Consider the following 19,547-nt stretch of genomic DNA (forward strand, 5'->3'; position numbering starts at 1 on the left):
TTTCTTCTCTAATTTTGCACGGGCCAACCTTTGTGGGAATGGAACTGGTGGCGTGTAATGGCGAATAGGAGGAGTGGTAGGTTCCTTCTTCTCTTCTTCGACAATCTCTTTCTCTACCACTTTCTCAGTTTGAACCATCTCTTCCATAGTTCTTTTTGATGGCTCCTTCAAAGGATGATCTTGTAGCTCTTTTCCGTTCCTCAAAATCACAGCATTGATATGACCCTTAGATGGTTGTTCACTATTACCTGGAAAATGACCAGGAGCTTTTGATAATTGGCCCACCTGATGTGCAAGTTGGCTTATTTGACTTTCCAAGAGCTTGTTCTGAGCTTGAATTTGTTGAATTGCGTTATCAGTCTTCTCATTTTGCTTACCTTGTTGAGCCATGAAGTTAGTTTGTTGGGCTAAAAGGTTCTCCATCATAATCTCCAAGTTGCTCTTCTGTTGAATTGGAGGAGGTTGCTGATTAACATGATGATTGAAGGGTGCTCTAGCTTGAAAACCTGGTGGTGCATTAAAGTTGTTGCGAGGTGGAGGAGGTGGATTGAGTTGTGCTTGAGTGTTCTTGTATGAGAATGCAGGATTATTGCTTCCATCCTTCATTGTACGTGTTAGAATAAGGATCATATGGCTGCTTTGGATTGGAGTTATAAAGAGCATTGGCTTGCTCAATTGTCATCCTATCATTGTTGATTTGACATTCGTAGCAGCATGTCCTTGTACTCCACACATCTGACATGAGACCATCATAGATGAACCAGCTTGGAGTCGATCAAACTTGTGAGATAGTGCCTGCACAGTATTAGTCAAAGTGGTTAGCGCATCAACATCATATTTACCTCCCTTCTTAGCACGATTGCGACCATTTGGATGGTAGTTGTCATTGGCCGCCATCTTCTCAATCAACTCCTTTGCTTCGGTTGGTTCTTAGTCATAAGGGAACCACCTGAAGCAGCATCAATGTAGATACGAAACTCATGTGTCAAACCATTGTAGAAAGTCTGTATCAACATCCATTCAGGAATCCCGTGATGAGGACATTGTCTTTGCAAACGTAGAAACCTTCTCCATGCTTCATACAATGATTCGTCGTCATGTTGCTCAAAGGTTGCTAACTCGTTCCTCAGCTTCGCGGTCTTTTCTTGCCCCAAAAACTTCACCAAGAATGCTTTGGCAAGTTTCCCCCATGTATCAAAAGTTCCGACACCTTCATCTCTCAACCACTCCTTGCCCTATCTCGAAGAGAGAAAGGAAAAAGGCGTAGTCGAATAGCATCCTCACTCACATTGTTGATTTTCACTGTGTCGCATTTCTCCAAGAAACTAGCAATGTGACTCACAGGGCATTCATTGGGTAACCCTGCAAATGAATCGTTGGAGATGAACTGGATGAATTGAGGCTTAAGTTCAAAATTTGCAGCATTGACGGCGGGTCGAACAATGCTCGATAATGCACCAGTTGTAGTATCTGGTACACCATACTCCCAAAGAGTTTTAGTTGCTTCTTCACCCATTGCTTCTTTCTTATTCTTAATTGTCTCTTTGTACTTCCTTGCTTGCGTGCAGTGGCTTCGATTTCAAGATCTAGAGGAATCAAATTCTGTGGACCTCTACGTCGAGTTTGCATGCAACAAAGAAAGAACTAAAAACAAAAGATCAAATAAACAAGAAATGATAGCCGAAGCAGCAAACTAAAAGAAAAACTTAGCAAAAATAAAATCAAAAATAACTAATTTAAATACCGTTAGTCCCCGGCAACGGCGCCAAAATTTGAAAGGCGTGTCGCGTACCTAACAAAAATAACCTAACTATTCCTCCTAACTAATGTAGTCGGGCAAGTAAGGATCGAATCCCAAGAGACTAACTGATTCAAAGTAGTTAAATTGACTCTAATTAATACTAAGCAAGTAATCAATAAAAGTGATGATGAACTAATCTAAATAACTAAAGCAAATGAAATTATCAAGAGTGAATCAAAGACTAAAGACATCTAGGTTTAAGTATCCCCACTAACACGAATTAATGCCACAAAAATCCCTTTTCCCTTAATTAACTAATAAATAACTCATAGGATAGAGCGCCCTATTATACTAAGGATTTCTTTCGATCAATCAATAGCTTCCCTAACAATGCAATCATGCCTATTTTCATGGAGTCATGCAAATTAAGGACTTTAGACATAGCATCCTAACATCCTAATAAATTCCATCAACTACTTTCGTGATGATTTCCTTTATCTTAAATTAGGGTTCTAGATTCGATTAAGATTCAACTTTCGTTGCAAAAATAATCACATTCAAATTATACTATTTCTAGTCATAAATTGATAATTAAAACCAACCCTAAAATAAATGAATCATAAATTAATCAAAGTTTGGGGGAATTAAACAAGCATCAATTCATTTAGGGTTCAACCTAACCCTAGAATAGAAAACTACTCACACATGATGATTGAATAAACAAAATAAAGATTAAAAGAAAGCATGATTAACAATAATAATAAATAGAATAGAGAAGAGAAAATAATACTTGAATTAATTGATGAAATTGCAAACTTGAATGTCGAAAACAAAGACTTGAGGAAATATGGAGAAAGCGTGAAAACGTGAAGCGTCCAAGAGGAAAACAAAATACGTATTTCTCTCTCCAAAAAAATTTCTCTTCAAATTCTATCCAAAACCTATTTATATCTATCCAAATACAAGGAGTTTGACTAGGATTTGGACTCCTAAAACACTCTAAAACTAAGATTACGTAATATTGAAATTGGAGACCGCCATGGCCTTGCGGTAAGCTTGAAAGGACCGCCAAAGGGTGGCGGTTTATGCTGTTTTTTTGTTCTCTTGCTATCAAAAGTCATTTTGTAGCTCCTTAGGCATGGTAATTAATGGTTACCAAACCATATCGCAATATATCTTCAAAATCATCGCCAGATAAAGCTATCAATCCATCTGAATGCTCCGCAATCATCCAAGCTTTCGTGCAAATCCCAATCAACTCCAATAAACGCCATAATCCTACAAAAACAAAACAAATACACCCAGAAGAGCAATAGCGAAAAGTAAAGAATAATAGCTCTAAGAGATTAAATATATGGGAAAAATATGATGGAAACACAAAAATATATCACATAAAAATGAGTATATAAACGCGTTATCAAATTCCCCCACACTTAACCTTTGCTCGTCCTCGAGAAAAGAAACTAAGAAAAAAAACTATTCTAAGGAAGCAGAAAACCTATACTCACTGTCATAGGAATCACGATTGCACTTAGCACGTGCAACAAGCCCTTTAAACCCCTAGGCTACCCTAGTGGACGAGTAAGGTCTCGTAAAGGTTTTCAGAAGGCATACCTACAAAGCCAAATGATGAATTCCCAAACCGAATAGCAAAACAAGATAGTCATGAGAAACAGAATTCATTTTCTTTCAAAATCATTTATGCGTTACAAACCAACAAGCACAAATCAATTTTCCATGCAAACAAGATTTAGCACCTTCAGTGATCAACCAGTCTTACCACACATCTCGCCCGAACTTGACTCAGTTGTACAATAACAGCTTCTCACTCTAGCTGTGTAAAACAAAACAAGGAAGCCACTCATGTGTTTAAGAGGTTAGAATAAGAATCACTCATCCTCAAATGCAATAAAGCACATCAACTTCACGTAATCGTCTTCTTTAGATTTGCAAATTCACTTTCTCCACTTATACTGTTAGGATGCAACACGGAAGTCATGAGTTCTATAAAAGGGTAGGCTTAGTTAAATGGGGTTGGATGACGTTATTTGGGAATGTGGTGCTCAAAAATAAAAGAAAACTTAATCCCACTACAGATTTCGAATGTCAGGTTCAATCCAACCTTATATCCACCAAACTCCATATAAGCTTGCCCTTTTCTTCTTTCACAATTAATTCCTTTCAAACAAAAACCAAGGAACTTGTATGAACTTTGAAACTTACATTAGGAGATAATGCACATACTTGGGGATTATATATATAGATATATTTTCTTCATTCTTCCCCATTTTGTTTCTTTTTCTCAAATTCATCTCCTTTCTTTTTTTCCTTCAAATTCCTTTTTGTTTTCAAGAATCGATGTCTCTTTTTTTCTTTTCTAGGTTCGAAATGCTCATAGGGCATACAAATTAATCCACATTCAAGACAAAACCTAAAAAAAAGGCTCTAAGGCATATGATGCAAGGCTATCAAAAAGGCAATTATGAGGCTCAAATTGGTTCATCCTAGGGGTAGATGTAAAAATGAAAAAAATTTATTGTGGCCCTAAGATGATGAAGCTCTAATCATCTAGATAGAACATCAATCATTCTTCCATATTGCATCGCAAAGTCTCAAAAAGTCACAGAGCAAATCCAAGATTCAAGTTACATGAAGGATAACTAACACACATGAAAAGAAAACGACTGAAATAATGTGCAACAGTCGAATATGGCTTAAATTCCTTATCAAGGTACTTAGGCTATTATTGTCGGTCAAGTCAATATCAAAGGAGACCATTCTAGCCACAAACCAAATCACAGAGGGATTTATGCTATCTTTCATGCAATAGATCATCAATTCAGTGCAAGTCTATTCACAGAGCAATTCAGTGGCGGTTTATGCTGTTTTTTTGTTCTCTTGCTATCAAAAGTCTATTTTGTAGCTTCTTAGGCACGGTAATTAATGGTTACCAAAGCCATATCGCAATATATCTTCAAAATCATCGCAGGATAAAGCTATCAATCCATCTGAATGCTCCGCAATCATCCAAGCTTTCGTGCAAATCCTAATCAACTCCAATAAACGCTATAATCCTACAAAAACAAAACAAATACACCCGAGAAGAGCAATAGCGAAAAGTAAAGAATAATAGCTCTAAGAGATTAAATATATGGGACAAATATGATGGAAACACACAAATATATCACATAAAAATGAGTATATAAACGCGTTATCATAATCAGTAACGGAGTTTGGCAAAATCCGTTAAGTGGTGGGAGTTTATAAAGGTTTTGTAAAGTTTAGGTGGATATTTAGGGAAAAAAAACATAAAGGTGGAAGTTTCTAAATAAGTGAAAACTTAAGGTGGTTTTGTGCAAATTTTCCCTCTGTAATTATTGTGTAATTTGTTTCCTCTTTGTTCCTAACAATTAATATTTTCAATAGTTTTTATTTTCTCGTTTGCACATGTTATGTATAGATATATTAGGTGTTATTTACTTTGTTGTAAGCTGTATTGGTGATGCACTGTCCTTTCTTGGACTGTAGTGAAGTGCAAGGTGTATATATAAAGGTAGGTACGATCCTTCTAGGGTTGTGAGCCCCAATCATCACTGTTGTGCCTCCAAAACTTTTCTTCCTTCTTTATTTCATCAGAGAATGAAACGTAATATTACATAGGGTTCTTGAGTGAGCTAATAGGATCCATTTAATTAGGTTTTGGGTTTATAATTTTCTAACACGAAGTTCTATAACAATCTCTAGCAAGACGTATAGACGACCCAATTTAATGAATTTATTATCTCCATAATACGATCCATATTATAATTAGTAATTGCATTAAAGTCGAGGACATAATTCATTCAATGCAATACTTAACCTCCCTCCAATCTCTTACAATCAAGGGCTGTGAAGAACTGGAACGAATGCCTGAAATACTGCAGAAACTCGTGTCTTAATGAATCTCAGGGTTGTGAGTAAAAGGATCATCTGTGATTGCATCAATTTAATCTTTAATCTTTGTGATCGTCTGCACAATGTTGTCATTTTATGTTGAAGATTCTGATCCTCCCTGATCATAATCAGTAAAGTGAAGCTGCAGCTATAGGCTATAACTACCCACTCTCCAGCTCACAATTTCTGTTATGAGTTAGTTTGAACTAACTCCTTTATAAACTCTTTCCTCTCTTCTCTCTTGTAATGAAGCATTATATAACTGATCCTCTCTCATTATGATGTAATAATTCTCATAGGCCTTTATACTTGCTTTAAGTTAACCAGACAGTTGATTATAGACTTCATTTTAGCCCCTCTGTTTGGATTATTTTAGCTACTGAATTGGGTTTAGAACTTGATTCTTCATAGCTTTTTCTGGAAGTTATGCTGTTTTTCTCAGCGACGGACTACAGTTTTTGTGAAAAATCTAACTAGGGAGTTGCAGAAACTCCAATTCTGCACTTGTTGCTTTATTTACTGGCATAAAAAGTCATGGGATATTAAGTTGGAAAACTCTAACCAATAATAATGGCTATCATATCCCTTCTTATATCCATACATCTTTTGTCCCCTACAAGTTTCATATTTAAGCTCTTATTTCCCTTGCTCATTTGTGGTCTATGCTGATGCATTCTAAATTCGTTTGTTATTACAAAGATATTGTAAAGTCTGGTCATGTAGTGCATTCTCCATCTCCTTTGTCTATCTAGTAGACTCAATCCAACATCAATAGCGTCTAATTTGTACTCACCTTTCTTATATCTTCAGCCTGTTCTGCAGCTAATTATGTTTTATGCACTCCAACTGCTTGCTACCCAACATAGCTATATTCCAGAATGTTCGTACTAGTTTTGGAACAAACAAGATCTTCGAGCGTTCACGTACAATTGTGTGTTTGAGGCCTAGATATTGGAGCTGATGATCGAGCAGAGAGTGTCAATGCTGGATTAATACAAAGAATTAAACACTGCCCAATTTGCAGTGTCTTCTGAGAGCTGGACCAGATGAAAAGATGCTTTGAGCAAACTCTTATATTACTCTGAATCCAAGGCATATTGACCAGCTGCAGGAATAATGACTCCAGAAGAGTTTTGTTGATACAAATATACCATGTAATAAGTGGTATTAGCATGATTTTGCGCCATGTTTGGTATGTACATCCAATTGATCAAAAGAAGTTCCATTATAAATAGTGGCTCAACTTATAGGTTGATTGAATAATTAAAACCACATAGAAATTAGCAAGTGTGGGACAAGTACCAATAGACCATTTCTGAAAAGATGACAATATCTTGGATTTGGTTTGGCTTTAGTTTTGCTAGTGTTTGTTCATCATATATGGCCTATGGGGTCAGATGGCTCTTGGCTTTCTCAACATAAATTTTATTTAAAAACAAGTTTAAATAAGTGAATCTTTTTTTTAGGTGGTGATGTTATAGAGAAATCAGGAGTTTATTGTCTCATAGACATTATAATAAAAATGTCTATAAAGACGAAAAGAGCGACAACATGCATTCTATTTCTCAATTAGCAATGAAAATTAAAATACCCTTCACTATTTTTTGTTTTAGGATAAAAGCCACTGAGGTTCTTTATCTATAACCAATTATACATATATTGGTCTTAGCATGGAATGTCACAAACTTAATTTGTGCAATTGTGAGTTATCATACTCTAATAATTGATAATGTTAATTGTTCCGGGGTGAATAAAATGGTTATTAGAAGAACAAAGTAAATAATTTTCACAAATCAAAACTCATCCATAGATGAATTAGATAGAGTAGTTTTCTTGTAATATACTTAAGTTTTAGATATTTTTGAATTGTTTGGTCCTCAAGATATTTGCATATATAGTTGATAATTTATACTTGGTTATTATCATGTGTGGATTGTAGAAGAAAGTTGTATGGTTGTATGAAAAAGAAAATGCAATTGAAAGGGTAGGCTAATATAAACAATTAACGTTTGTGTCCCATGTGCGATTTAAGGAATTTGACACACTTTAGAATTACATATGCATATATTATAATTTGAAATTTGCAATATTGCTACTTTTATAAATATTTATCTCCACAATAATAATAATAATAATAACAAATTTTCTGAATACATTTCGGTTATTGTAGGTGTGTGTAATAAAAGAGGTGGAGTAACGATAGGTGAGATTGAGTTAAGGGCCCACTTACATAGAGTATGTGGAAAACAATAAGATTTGACACAAGGGAAGGAGTAAGGAATGAGTGGAGAAAATAAGGAAGGGAACAAAACCACAACCATACATTTGATTGAGAGGCTACAACTTATCAGTAATCTTATCTTCTTCTTTTTATGGCTTGTAATATGTCTTCTCCTATGATCATAACAAATAACAACAACATCTTCAACTTCCACTCCTCCTTCATTGTTATTGTCTAAGGTTGTTGCTGCTAAAAAGAGCATGGCCTCCAACATGCTCTCCATTGCCAACCCTTCTCTTCGGGTTATTTCTAAATCTCTTTTTCTTCTACAAGTCTTACAAATTAGAGCGAGCTAGCTAGCTCGCTCTAATTTGTCACATAATGACACTTTACGTAAATGTACGATGACACTTTACACTGATCAACTAAAATATAATGTTCGTGATCAGTGTCATGTGTCATCATGTAAAGTGTCATTAGGTGACATGATATGATATACTACACTTCAATTTGAGTCAATATGTATGGTGGCTTAATTTGTTTTTTGACTTGGCGTTACAGGTCTCTAACAAGGGATTTTCTGAATTTGCTGGTTTACACACATCATCCCTTCCCTTTGCTCGTAGGGGATCTGACGACTTGGTGGCTCTAGTGGCCTTCCAGACTAATGCTGTAAGATCCTTTCTATAACTTTAGCGCATAATATTTCAAAAGAATTTGAAGGAATTTCAATTAATTTTTAGTAAAGCTAGCTGTGAGTTATTATGTAGAAAAAAAATAGATCAACTACATTTTAACTTTAAGAGATGCATGCTCCAATACTCTAATAGCTACCTTAGCACTTTTCACCATTAATATAATTTTGACTTAATTCAAAAGTTGTTCTCGAATATGATTTATGGTACTACAATTTTGAAAGGTTTTTTCCATTTTCAATTCTAATTTAGTTTAACTTTCACCTATTCTTCAAGTTAAACTGGCTGAGGAAGAGATCATATTTGTGTTACATAAGAGGTGGGGGTCGGGTAGCAAATTGGTACTTCGAATAAGTTATGTTTCAGTCAATTTAAATCTAGTCACATTTGTGAATGTCTCATTTGCTTTAGCCCTGAATTGATTTGCTATTATTGCTGATTAATCAATAATTTAATCACCCTTGATTTCCAAACAAGTCAGTTTAGATCTTGATAATATTGACTCAGATCAAAATAAAGTCAATTAGTCTCTTCGAGTACAATTTATATTCGGATTGTGTAGTTCGGATCAGGTAACAAGTAAATGGTCAATTTTGCCAAATCCATCCAATAGTTGATTAACAAAAATTTGGGCCAATATGGTTACTTACATGGACATGCAATAAAATACTACTGAGAAGGCACAACAGAGGAATTCAGTCACTCCCTAGTTCCTAAACTTATCAACTGTTATTCACCATTCGGAGAACTATCTGCATTAGAAAGAACTATTAAAAGAACTAATACTCAAGACTCGGGATCAAATTCTATGTACATCATTTGTCCTTGTGGCTGTCTTGACAGTCGACACCAAAAAAATACTAGAGGAATTCAGTCACTCCTTAGTCCCTAAAATTACCTGAAACCAAATTTCTTGAAGTATGCAAATATTATATAGGCCATTACTAGTAGATTATTGACTACCGAACTGTGATGTTTGATGCATTATGATTTATGCATAGGTTGCTGGGAAGAGAAGTAGCCAGAACGGTGTAGTAGAGGCAAAACTAAAGGTAGCAATCAATGGATTTGGAAGGATTGGAAGAAACTTCCTAAGGTGCTGGCATGGCAGGAAGGACTCTCCCTTGGAAGTTGTTGTGATCAACGACAGTGGAGGTGTCAAACAAGCTTCCCACCTTCTCAAGTACGATTCCATCCTCGGCACATTCGATGCTGATGTTAAGCCTGAGGGAAATGATGCCATCTCCGTCGATGGCAAAGTTATCAAAGTTGTTTCAGACAGGAACCCCCTCAACCTCCCCTGGAAGTTAGTATTTTCTCCGTTATATTACTATCTTTTACGTTAAATCGTTATTTAGTGAATATGAGGGGTAAATGTTGCTGATATAATGGTATTGTGTGCAGAGACTTGGGTATCGACTTGGTGATCGAAGGAACAGGTGTGTTTGTGGACAGAGAAGGAGCTGGAAAACACATACAAGCAGGAGCAAAGAAGGTGCTGATCACAGCCCCAGGGAAGGGAGACATACCAACCTATGTTGTGGGCGTTAACGAGGAGGGCTATACCCATGCTGATACTATCATCAGTAACGCTTCCTGTACCACTAACTGCTTGGCTCCCTTTGTTAAAGTCCTTGACCAGAAATTTGGTATGCTTATTCTTTTCAAATAATCTTATTCATTGATCATTAGTTGATGGTGCAACGTGGGTTACTAATAATGCATAGATTCTACTTACTAATAAGACTTATTATGGTTATAATGGATTAATTGTTAATGCATATATGAGGTTAAATGGGGTTATTGATAATACCACGGCATGATTTGAACATGTGACATGTCACAATAAATGAGCTCATTACTATTAAACTTGATCATATATCAAAAATATAGAAATTTTAGTAAAAAAAAGCATCTGCCATCTAATGATATGTTGTTGAATTGTTGCCAAATGCAAACTTTATCAATAAGCAAGTCAAGTAGTTGAATTGGACTTATTACTATAATGTATACATTGTGATTTGGCAGGCATCATTAAGGGAACCATGACCACCACTCACTCCTACACCGGAGACCAAAGACTCCTAGATGCGAGCCACAGGGATCTTAGACGTGCAAGAGCAGCAGCCTTGAACATTGTCCCAACATCAACTGGTGCTGCCAAGGCTGTTGCCTTAGTCCTCCCTAGCCTTAAGGGCAAGCTCAACGGAATCGCTCTTCGTGTTCCCACCCCCAACGTCTCTGTTGTTGACCTTGTCGTCCAAGTCACCAAGAAGACCTTCGCCGAAGAAGTTAATGCCGCCTTTAGGGAGTCTGCTGACAACGAACTCAAAGGCATTCTGTCGGTCTGCGACGAGCCTCTTGTTTCTGTGGATTTCAGATGCACTGATGTTTCCTCTACTGTTGATTCTTCCTTAACTATGGTTATGGGAGATGATATGGTGAAAGTTATTGCTTGGTATGATAATGAGTGGGGTTACTCTCAAAGAGTTGTTGATCTTGCTGACATTGTTGCTGACAAGTGGCAGTAATAATTGATCATTTATGTAAACAAAATGAAACTTAATCCCTTTGCCTCATTGATCATATATTTAGCACAATGATCACCAATTTTCCCATGTTGTTAGTAATTGTTTTCTTTCTTTTTGTAATAAGAGAATCTTTTTTTCAAATTTGTATAGGGAACAAATCAAATATTCTTGCATATATTTATTATGTGGGGGAATCAAATCCTTTTGCCTTATGAAAGATGCTGACTTGTTCATATTATCCTTGATTTTGTATTCTTAATATTGGCATTAGTTAATCAATATATTCCATTGCAATGATAGAAGCATTTGGGAGTGACACGTGACAGCATCAAATTGTAAATCTTGTCGCTTATGTACTTCATTAATTTGTTAATGGGTAATGTTATATGTAGCCCTTAGGGCTACATATAAGCATTAAATACATGTCTTAAAATGGAAATAGTTTATGAATTCATGACAAAATTTCACATCATTTGAGGTAATAAATGCTTGATTCAAATTTTTATTTCTATTTTAAGCTTCTTATACATAGCCCTAAGGGCTATGTATATCATTTTCCTTTGTTAATAAGTGAAACATAACATGAGAAAATACTAAGGAATCCAGAGATAGAAATTTGAGATCAAAACAAAGCCAAGAACTTAAAGCTCCCCTCTTGCTTTTATTGAGACATACTTGTAATGAGACATATTTGTAATAAAAAAATAATATTTTTGCTATTTCAAGTTTGATGTCATTTATTAGTGTGACATTTTGGTACATAAATTCTAATTATTTTATAGTTCAAAAATGAAAGCAAACAATCAAAGACTCCCTACATCCAAAAGACTCATTAGCCTTTGCAAAATTAACAACCTTACAGATGTTGAAAACATGCTTATAAGTAACTATTACAATATCAGTTGTATCATTATTCTACTTTAAATGCATTAATATAATTACTTAGCCTAATTTTTATTAATGCTAGGTATAATTGGTATCATTGTATATGCAAGTTCTATCACCTTGGCCAAAGATGGAGTAACATACCTACAAAATATTATACTAATTGATAGAAGGTAACATTTTTTTTTACTTATCACAATATGTTTATTGGATCTATTCTTTTTTTTTTATGTAAAATAATTATTTCCATGTACTATGAATTAATTGCATGGCAGTTATGTTGACTATCTCAAGCCATTTTATATTTGGTCCCAATGCATTAGACAACCTTAAAGATTCAATAAAATGTCTTATTTGTGGATTAGTTGTCACAAGAAATCATATGGTAATTGTATATCACTATTGATATTCATTGTAAATTTTTTTGTCAATTAGTTGAAAATAATTTTTAAAGATCCCATTACTTTACATGTCCCTACATTTTTATAAATTAGGTATATCTTCATTACATTGTGGAAGTGCTACAACTATAACATTCAATCCAAGGTGTAAAAAAGCAACGAGAATGATGCGTTGGTAATGAACTTACAATATGTATCTAAGTTCTTTTAAGGAAAAATTGATTTTATCAGTCCCAACTATGGGCGCCCTGATAAAAACAGTCCCAACTTCAATTTATTATTATTCATTCCCAACTTTTGGGGATATTTTAAAATAACGGTCCCATCAGGTTTCTAACATGCTGTAGCAGGTAAACTTGCCAAAAAAATAAACCCCACCCCCTAACAACCCCAGCCCCTAGCCCCCAGCCCACCACCCCACCACCAACCCCGGCCCTACCAGCCCCAACAGCCCCCTCCCCGAAACCACCAACACCAGCCCACCAGCTCCCTCCCCGCAGCCACCACCCCCCACCCCCCGCAGTCCCCTCCCCTGCAACTGTCGCACCCACCGCCCGTAGCCCCCTCCCCTTCCCCTGCAACTGCCGCTACACCCCTCCCCTTCCCCCGCAAACGCCGTTGTAACGGCGATGAGGCGGCGAGGCGAACACTAAGAGGAGGCGACGACTCAACGGGGGCTGAGTGCGCGAAGGACGGGAGGGAGGGGGTTGCGCGACTGGCGGGGAAGGGAGGGGGCGCCGCGACTGGTGGGGAAAGGCAGGGGCAGTGCGACTGGCGGGGAGGGGGAAGGGGGGCTGGGTGTTGGGGCTGGGGTTGTTGGGAGTGGTGGGTTAAGGGAGGGGGGGTTGGAGCAGGGAGGGGAGGTGGCAAGGGAGGGGAGGAGGTGGCAGGGGGGGTTAGAGCAGGGGAGGGGAGGTGACCTCTTAAACTGGTTACTGGTCAACCTGGACCGTCATTGTAAAATACCCCCAAAAGTTGGGACTGAACAATAATATATTGAAGTTGGGATTGTTTTTATCAAGACGCCCATAGTTGGGACTGATAAAATCAATTTTTCCTTCTTTTAAATGTTTACATTTACTTATCTTTTAATTAAGTTGTAACATGTTTCTTACTGATCGTTTTGTCCGACAAAAGTCATTTGGATAAAAAGAAGCACCTTCCCATTAAATATGACACTGAAGATATCTAATGCAACGAGAACAACAATTAATAAATTTATTAACACGAACCATGTATATCAAGTTTAATTTACAGCAACTCCAATATAATATCTTTTTTATTTTGATTATGTTTATGATATTTTAATATGTATAACAATATTTATAGTATTAATTCACGAAATATGTTGTCGATCGTTGGCCGATTAGTCCATGTAAACATCGATAGTATCAAATGTTTTTTTTGTAATACATTATTAAATCACGTGGGGCCACATAATATTTGCTACATGTGCGACAATAAGAATTTGCCACCAAAGAAATGGCAAACAGACCTATATAACAAGTTAATGTACGTTTATAATAACTTACTCATATGTGCACTAACGTATTTTTGTATCTAAATTTTCTACAACATGTCATTTAAGGTTACAATGAAGGACAAGAGTGGATCCATAACTGTCACTCTGTGGGACAAGCAAATTGGCTTTCTATTAAATAAAAATGTTAGCTTTGTATCATTGCTATTCCTGGATCCACCACTGTTGGTAGGTGATTTAGGTAATTAATCTAAATGTTAGACTTGCATTTCTAACTTTTGTTTAGGAAATATGGAAGGGTTTAAGCTTAGCACTTTTTACAATTCAAGACATGAATGAGAGTAATAAGAAAGAACAAATGGTCGAATTCGGTAAACGAAAATAGGGATTGGGTTTGGGATTTTATGAAGTTTTGTAGTTTAATAATATGGTCTTATTAAGCTGAAATACTTAAAAAGTGGATCATAAAAACCCAAAATAATTTTAAGCAAATTTAGAGAACTCATTTCATAGATAATTACGACTATGATTGCAAAACTAATATCTATAAGAGATAAAATCCGTATTTCTCATAATATTCAAAAAGATATATATTATCACATTATTAAGCTCATAAAATACAATTAGCCTAAATAAAAATTGCTTGAAATTAGGGCTACCGCATTATATGAAGCATTGATTCAGCCATTACAATTGTATAAATCTTCGCACTATTCGGTGGATTATTCATATTTTGTTGATTCATTATCTTCCCATTCCAGAAAATTTATGTATCAACATTTCATGTTTTATTGCTTTTTTCTCTTTATATTCTCATTCCATAAAGTAAGTATAAAATTGAAGGGGATGAAAACCAACCTTTAGAATATATGTTATCTTTTTCTCTATAAGAACGATAAAAAACAAAAATCTTCAACTATATTTTTAAAGAAAAGTTAAACAGTTCAAAAACTCAAAAATAAAAATTTGTTAACTTAGGCAAATAAAAATGATAATATAGTGGCATGAGGCGGTGAAAAGCGATGTTGTATGAGGGCAACAATGGAGAGAGAGATAGAGAGAGAGAGAGAGAGAGAGAAAGAGAGAGAGCACTATACTACAAAAAAGCCTAAAGAGACCCCCTAAAATCTCATTTAGAGACCACATGAGAGGTGGTCTTCAACTCACAGGTCTCTCAGGATAAATAACCACTTATTTCGGGTGGTTTCTTAATTTGATGGAAGAAACCACTTCCTTAAAATAAGTGGTTATTTATGAATTTAAATAGGGAAAAAAGAAGAAGGATAAGGCGCCACATTTTACAGATAGGTGGTCTTTTTTATCTTATAAAGAAATCATTTTAATATGTAGGTGGTCTTTTTAATCATTCATGAAAACACCACTTGAAAGGAAAAGGTAGTCTCTTTAACCTTGTTTTAAAAAAAAAATATTTTAATAGTATTATACGCTTCTCCAATCCATTTCACCTGCTCCATGCATGTCTTTCATAATCTACAAGTAATTTACATATATATAGAACATCTAGTGTAATATCCTATATTTTAAGCAGGTTTAATAACGACTTTATAAATGAGATTTGATAAGTATAATAGCTGATATTTTCAGACACGTTTTAGTCAAAGTTAGCTATGTTGATATTAGTAAAGAGGTTACTTTGAGAATTATTTTTTATCGTCTAAAGTAAGTTCCAAGCACAAAAAAGTTAGTATGGATTTTATATAATAGAGATATTGAGTTAAGGATTTTAAGCTTTGTAATAAAGTGAAACCCATTTTTAATTACAATTTATTTCTCCTCACTCATGCTATCTACTCTAGATGCTAGAGCATCACTATCTCTTATTCATAACTTCTCAATCAAGTGCCAAAGTGTATTTTTCCCATAGATCAATTATTCTCTTCAAGACTTTAGTTTAATTACCCAAGTGGTTAAGAATTGGGAGAAACCTTAAAACCAAAATAAAAACCCAAACAATAATTTTCTCTCCTCTGATTTTATACCCCGTACTGTGCATGCTCAATTTATGCATTTTGGAGTCGGAATTTGACCAAACTTATTGAATTAAAGTTGTAGATCTCGAAATGTTATTGAACTTAGACCCAAAAATCACTTAATTTGGAGTTCATTGCTATGAGTTATGGTCTTTGCAAGTTTGGTGTTGCTACCTTCATTTCTCTCTCCTTTGTTTTTATTCCGACAATCTGTTTCCCCAATTATCTATAACATGCAATCTAATTTTACTCTTTGTTTCTGAATCAAATCACTTGATTCGGAGTTCTGAGCTATGAGTTATGGTCTTTGTAAGTTTGGTGTTGATACCTTCATTTCTCTCCTTTGTTTTTATTCCGACAATCTGTTGCCTCAATTATCTACAACAGGCAATCCAATTTTTCTCTTTGTTGCTAAATCAAAGTTGTAGATTACTTCGAGCTAATGAATTTAGGCACAAAAATCGCTCAATTCGGAGTTCAGAGCTATGAGTTATGCCTTACACAAGTTCAGCACTGCTGCTGTACTTTGTGTTGCGCTGCTCCGGTTGCGTGTTTGCCCATTTGTCATTAATAACTTGTTTGCCTTGTTGCTGCCATTATTTTAGTATTCCTTTCCATATGAAGGTATAAGCTAATTTTTCTTAATTCCTCATCTCCTTTGATTCCAATTCAAGTGTGGTGCAATTGGATTTTATATTCTGATTTTAGAAATAAACTTGGTTCTCAATTTTTTTATTAATTAGAAAATATAGTTATGATAAGAGTTGTTAAACTTAAAGATTGCTATTTTATCTTTCTTATTGGATTGGAGCTTCTAATATGAAGTAAGCCTCTTAAGTAAGTTTATAAAAACTGATTTTTATAAATTATGTTGTTTGACAATACTCTCTGAAATCAGAATGATGTTAATTAGAGATAGAATTGATGGTGTGAGTTGGATTAGTAGAATGGGTCGTATATAAGGGTTGTGGTGGTTAGTTCATGGAAGAGCTTAGAAAGTATGAGTAATTCAATTTGTTTATCTAAATTGTTGTGAGGATGGTTAATGATTGTTGTTATTGTTTGGAGGTCGTTGTTGGAGTATGTATATGGAGATAAATTATGAAGTTGGAGCTATAGTGGTTATCCAGAATGTCGAATTATTGGGAATTGTTTCAAGGTACACACATGTCCTTCCACCTTTGAATCTATATTCATGTTTTATATGATTTCATGAGCTGAGCTTAATAAGCCTTTTATATAAATACAAAATTATTCAAAGCGTTATTCGTGTGTTTACGAGAGTTGTTAACTACATATTTGGTTTTAAGCTATGAGCGAAAGCTATATATGTGATGAGCTACTGGTGATATTTTATGAAACTGATTGAGGTAGTTGAATCCTTCAATAATATAGATGTATGATATTATTAAACCTACTTGTTTCCACATCGAATTTATAATAAGTTTCTTATGCTTAGTAAGTTGATCTTGTATATGAAAGTGTAGCTATGAGAATTAAAGCAAAGATCTTTAATATGTCTAACTATATAAGTGGTTTTACAACAAGTACTTCGATTTACGAACTAAGCCGGGAAGTGGACTTGATATCTTTATGAACTCGCTTTCGATTTAAACTATAGTTATATTTGAAAGTTTCAGAGAAAAAGAAAGGAATTTTGGTCAAGGATGTTGAGTTAAAATTTCAGGTTTGAGGCAATTGTGAAAATATTTGTGATATAAGTTTTATATGAAATTCTGAAAGTATGAAAAACTCTTTATTATGGTTTAAGATTTTGATTATATATGATCATGAACTTTAAAATTATGACTTGGAGTTATGAACAAATTGGACTCGGAATTATAAATCAGAATTTCTAGTTCTATTAATGACGGGAGGATCTTTACTCCTACTTAATTTTTATGAAGAAGTTCTCATAGGAAAAAGTCTCTCAAATTTGGGTCAATTTGATGAACATTATTTTCGGATTTAAGTTTGGAAACATGTAAGTCTAGTGAAACAAGTTATATCTTTACACAATATCATGGATGAATTATGTTATATGGAGTTTGGAATCTAAGTTAGAATGAGTTTGTTGTGAGATGGGTACTTGTGAAATTTTGTTTAATAAATACAATTGTTGTTTTGAGGATATTATTAGAAGTAGTCATATCCCAAGATTTACTTATGGCGTATAAACAAGGCTGAATGGTATCACCCAAAGATATCTCCGAAAATAATATGGAGCTTGTTATATAAGAATAAGATTTGTGATGTCATAATTGAAGGATGAAGTAATTGTTGGGAGGTTCTAACTAAGAATGAGATGTTATGTGTGGACGTAGATTCGATAGTTAGGAATAGTAAATTTGGATGTGAATTTCAAAGGTCAAATATTAATTTATGAGTTAATGAAGTTGTTACAGAGGTTTGTGAGTTCAGAGGATGTGTAGGATTTGAGATATGATGTTGTATCAGTGAAATAAAAGATCCAATCTTGGTGGTGTTTAGAGAGTATCGATTAAGAGATATAATTTACAATACTTATGTAATAAAATATCATATCCGCAAAGGGGTCAAGTAAAAGATTTGGAGCATAATTTCTTCTATTGGATGAGTAAATTATAGAATGGATATGGGAAAGAAAAATATAAATCTAGATAATAGAGAGCATGGTAATTAAAGTTATATAATGACAATACTAATGTATGGTGTTAAGCCTAATATGAGCTTTCAGTACAAATACATAGGGACGTATGGTTGTGAATTATAAATTTGAGAAGGATGAGGACAACGAGTGGAGTATTGGGAAATATGGAGTGAGATATTTTCATAGTAATTGTAGGTGATTTATGATAATGTAATAAAGTTATATTCTGGCAATGAAAGTTCATGTATTGGGAATGAGAAAACCTTTAAGGGGAAAATTCATATCATGAGAATTTTGGAATGCTATAGTTTAGATGATATAAGTTATAGATGGAAGTCCAAGTACAAAGAGGAACTATTATGATAAAGGGAATTGCCAAGACATGTTAGATGATACCTTATAATCTACAAGTAAAACATTACAGGTTAATCGCACGAGTTTAGAATTGGGTCTCCATAATAGTTATCTTATAAGTCTTTGAGAAACATATTTTACATTTTGATTATGTTATGGGTTCGACTGCGGAGAGACATTTGATTTCGAATACGTTTTATGTATATTACTTCCTTTAAAAGAATATTTGAGGTAAGTGAGGTTATTTGAGATTCGAGTTTGTGTTATAATAAGATTATTGAGGTTCAGGTATTTTGGATATGTTAGTTACATTTCAACTTTGTTTTGTTTTATATTAATTTACAGACGAAAGTTTAAGTCGTTGATACACTTTGGAATTGACTATGCGATACGAATTAAGAACAAGAGTATAAGTTTTGAAAGATATAAGTTTGTGTTATTGAGAAAATAAGCATTCACTACAAGAAAAGGCCAAAACAACGACGGCTTCTCTGTGAGGGTTCCAAAAACGTTCGTTATGCTTGCAGTCAGCGACTGTTTTAAACGGTCGTTGGCACCGACTGCTTTTAAAGTGGTTAGCGACGGATAAACAGTCGTTGTTTATCAACGACCGTTTACAACAGTCGTTAATTATATTATTTTAGATTTTTAGATTTTTTCATTTTAAGCGCCTCTGTTAAACGGTC

General features: G+C 34.8%; 1 protein-coding gene and 1 non-coding gene across 2 annotated transcripts; both read left to right on the plus strand.

Annotated features, from left to right (window-relative positions):
* Positions 1-1,026: 1,026 nt before the first annotated feature.
* On the plus strand, positions 1,027-1,133 carry LOC125497168 (small nucleolar RNA R71). Its single transcript, XR_007273805.2, has one exon. It is a non-coding gene; the product is annotated as a small nucleolar RNA R71 (small nucleolar RNA).
* A 6,906-nt stretch (positions 1,134-8,039) lies between these two features.
* On the plus strand, positions 8,040-11,359 carry LOC104907408 (glyceraldehyde-3-phosphate dehydrogenase A, chloroplastic). The gene is made up of 5 exons (XM_010696330.4): positions 8,040-8,197; positions 8,457-8,567; positions 9,592-9,896; positions 9,995-10,239; positions 10,619-11,359. The coding sequence occupies exons 1-5, from the start codon at positions 8,156-8,158 to the stop codon at positions 11,119-11,121; spliced, it is 1,206 nt and encodes a 401-aa protein (XP_010694632.2). The 5' UTR covers positions 8,040-8,155; the 3' UTR covers positions 11,122-11,359.
* The last annotated feature ends 8,188 nt before the right edge of the window (positions 11,360-19,547 follow it).

The sequence above is a fragment of the Beta vulgaris genome, chromosome 4, assembly GCF_026745355.1.
Source record: "Beta vulgaris subsp. vulgaris cultivar EL10 chromosome 4, EL10.2, whole genome shotgun sequence".
Taxonomy (NCBI): Eukaryota; Viridiplantae; Streptophyta; class Magnoliopsida; order Caryophyllales; family Amaranthaceae; genus Beta; species Beta vulgaris.

What these genes read in the sequence shown, in the direction of transcription:
- LOC104907408 (XM_010696330.4), top strand. Translation starts at nt 8,156, where the DNA reads ATGGCCTCCAACATGCTCTCCATTGCCAACCCTTCTCTTCGG. An exon ending in TGGCCTTCCAGACTAATGCT is followed by an intron (nt 8,568 to 9,591) that starts GTAAGATCCTTT and finishes ATTTATGCATAG; the next exon opens with GTTGCTGGGAAGAGAAGTAG. An exon ending in AGTCCTTGACCAGAAATTTG is followed by an intron (nt 10,240 to 10,618) that starts GTATGCTTATTC and finishes GTGATTTGGCAG; the next exon opens with GCATCATTAAGGGAACCATG.